At 57.2% G+C, this 2,500-nt stretch overlaps 1 protein-coding gene across 1 annotated transcript in view; it reads right to left on the minus strand.

The window, feature by feature from the left end:
• The window catches only part of LOC112239345 (striatin), a gene marked incomplete in the record, with an annotated part of 92,709 nt that overhangs the window by 25,835 nt on the left and 64,374 nt on the right, over nucleotides 1-2,500 (minus strand). Inside the window, 1 exon segment of the mRNA XM_042305678.1 lies at nucleotides 89-202. Within this exon segment, the coding sequence (XP_042161612.1) occupies nucleotides 89-202 (114 nt within the window).

The raw sequence follows: 2,500 nt of genomic DNA on the forward strand, positions 1-2,500 counted from the left end.
CAGAGAGGAGAAGTTCAGGGAAGAGGACAGAGAGGAGAAGTTCAGGGAAGAGGACAGAGAGGAGAAGTTCAGGAAGAGGATAGATAACTTACTCTTTCCCCCTTCTTTCCCTTGCGCTCCTTCCTGTACTCCTCCTTGAGTTTGGTTATCAAGCCCTGGTCCACGTCCCACGCCTCTGACATGGCAGACTGCTCCTCCTTCTCTACAGAGGGACAAAACCAGACCTGTTCAGGATCGGACTATATATATAAAAGGCTAGTCTGGGAATGATCAGATAAGAGGCAGGTATATATAAAAAGGCTAGTCTGGGAATGATCAGATAAGAGGCAGGTATATATATAAAAGGCTAGTCTGGGAATGATCAGATAAGAGGCAGGTATATATAAAAGGCTAGTCTGGGAATGATCAGGTATATATAAAAGGCTAGTCTGGGAATGATCAGATAAGAGGCAGGGTCCACAATGACTTTCCACAGGAGGTTTCTCTCTTGCCTTTTCAAGTCCCTCCAGTATCTACAACTCTTAACTTCTTAGGGATTTAGGGCAGTATTTTCACCTCCGGATGAAGAGCCCAAAGTAAACTGCCTGTTCCTCAGGCCCAGAAGATGGGATATGAATATAACTGGTAGATTTGGATAGAAAACACTCTGAAGTTTCTACAACTGTTAAAATAATGTTGTCTTTTAACTGAGCCCAGAGATGATAGTTCAAGTGGAAAATCATCTATTTCTCTGGTAGAAACCACCAAAGAGAGTAGGTCTTTTAGGACCGTTGTTGGGCATCACTGTTTTATATGACAATACTTGTCTTTAACCAACAACCCCATTTTGGAACTAGACTTGTTTGTCCAGGTTTTGGGTAAGAGACATACTGTAGTGAAGTCAGTCACAAAGAGAATCAAGTAGATTCCCTTCAGACACCTCACAGAGAACAATGAATGGAACAGATCAAACCCCACCCGCCCCAAGACTGGCACACAGCCCCCCAGGACAAATACCAATACCCACTGATGCGTACAAGAAGTTCACTCAACTTTACTAGAGTTTTGCTCACCCTGCCCCCCCTCTCACTCACCCTGTCCCCCCTCTCACTCACCCTGTCCCCCCTCTCACTCACCCTGTCCCCCCCCTCTCACTCACCCTGCCCCCCCCTCTCACTCATCCTGTCCCCCCTCACTCACCCTGTCCCCCCCCTCTCACTCACCCTGTCCCCCCCTCTCACTCACCCTGCCCCCTCTCACTCACCCTGTCCCCCTCTCACTCACCCTGTCCCCCCTCTCACTCACCCTGTCCCCCCTCTCACTCACCCTGTCCCCCCTCTCACTCACCCTGTCCCCCTCACTCACCCTGTCCCCCCTCTCACTCACCCTGTCCCCCCTCTCACTCACCCTGTCCCCCCTCCTCACTCACCCTGTCCCCCCTCTCACTCACCCTGTCCCCCCTCACTCACCCCCTGTCTCACCCTGTCCCCCTCTCACTCACTCTGTCCCCCTCTCACTCACCCTGTCTCACCCTGTCCCCCCCTCCTCACTCACCCTGTCCCCCCCTCTCACTCACCCTGTCCCCCCCCCCTCTCACTCACCCTGTCTCACCCTGTCCCCCTCTCACTCACCCTGTCCCCCTCACTCACCCTGTCCCCCCTCTCACTCACCCTGTCCCCCCCCCACTCACCCTGTCCCCCCTCACTCACCCTGTCCCCCCCTCTCACTCACCCTGCCCCCCCCCCTCTCACTCACCCTGTCTCACCCTGTCCCCCCCTCTCACTCACCCTGTCCCCCTCTCTCACTCACCCTGTCCCCCCTCTCACTCACCCTGCCCCCCCTCTCACTCACCCTGTCCCCCCTCTCACTCACCCTGTCCCCCTCTCACTCACCCTGTCCCCCCTCTCACTCACCCTGTCCCCCTCTCACTCACCCTGTCCCCCCTCACTCACCCTGTCCCCCCTCTCACTCACCCTGTCCCCCCTCTCACTCACCCTGTCCCCCCCTCTCACTCACCCTGTCCCCCCCTCACTCACCCTGTCTCACCCTGTCCCCCCCTCTCACTCACTCTGTCCCCCCTCTCACTCACCCTGTCTCACCCTGTCCCCCCCTCTCACTCACCCTGTCCCCCCCTCTCACTCACCCAGTCCCCCTCTCACTCACCCTGTCCCCCCTCTCACTCACCCTGTCTCACCCTGTCCCCCCTCTCACTCACCCTGTCCCCCTCACTCACCCTGTCCCCCCTCTCACTCACCCTGTCCCCCCTCACTCACCCTGTCCCCCCCTCTCACTCACCCTGCCCCCCCTCACTCACCCTGTCTCACCCTGTCCCCCCCTCTCACTCACCCTGTCCCCCTCTCTCTCACTCACCCTGTCTCACCCTGTCCCCCCCCCCACTCACCCTGTCCCCCTCTCACTCACCCTGTCCCCCTCTCACTCACCCTGTCCCCCTGTCTCACCCTGTCCCCCTCTCACTCACCCTGTCCCCCTGTCTCACCCTGTCCCCCCTCTCACTCACCCT

Source organism: Oncorhynchus tshawytscha, linkage group LG24 (assembly GCF_018296145.1).
Source record: "Oncorhynchus tshawytscha isolate Ot180627B linkage group LG24, Otsh_v2.0, whole genome shotgun sequence".
NCBI lineage: Eukaryota > Metazoa > Chordata > Actinopteri > Salmoniformes > Salmonidae > Oncorhynchus > Oncorhynchus tshawytscha.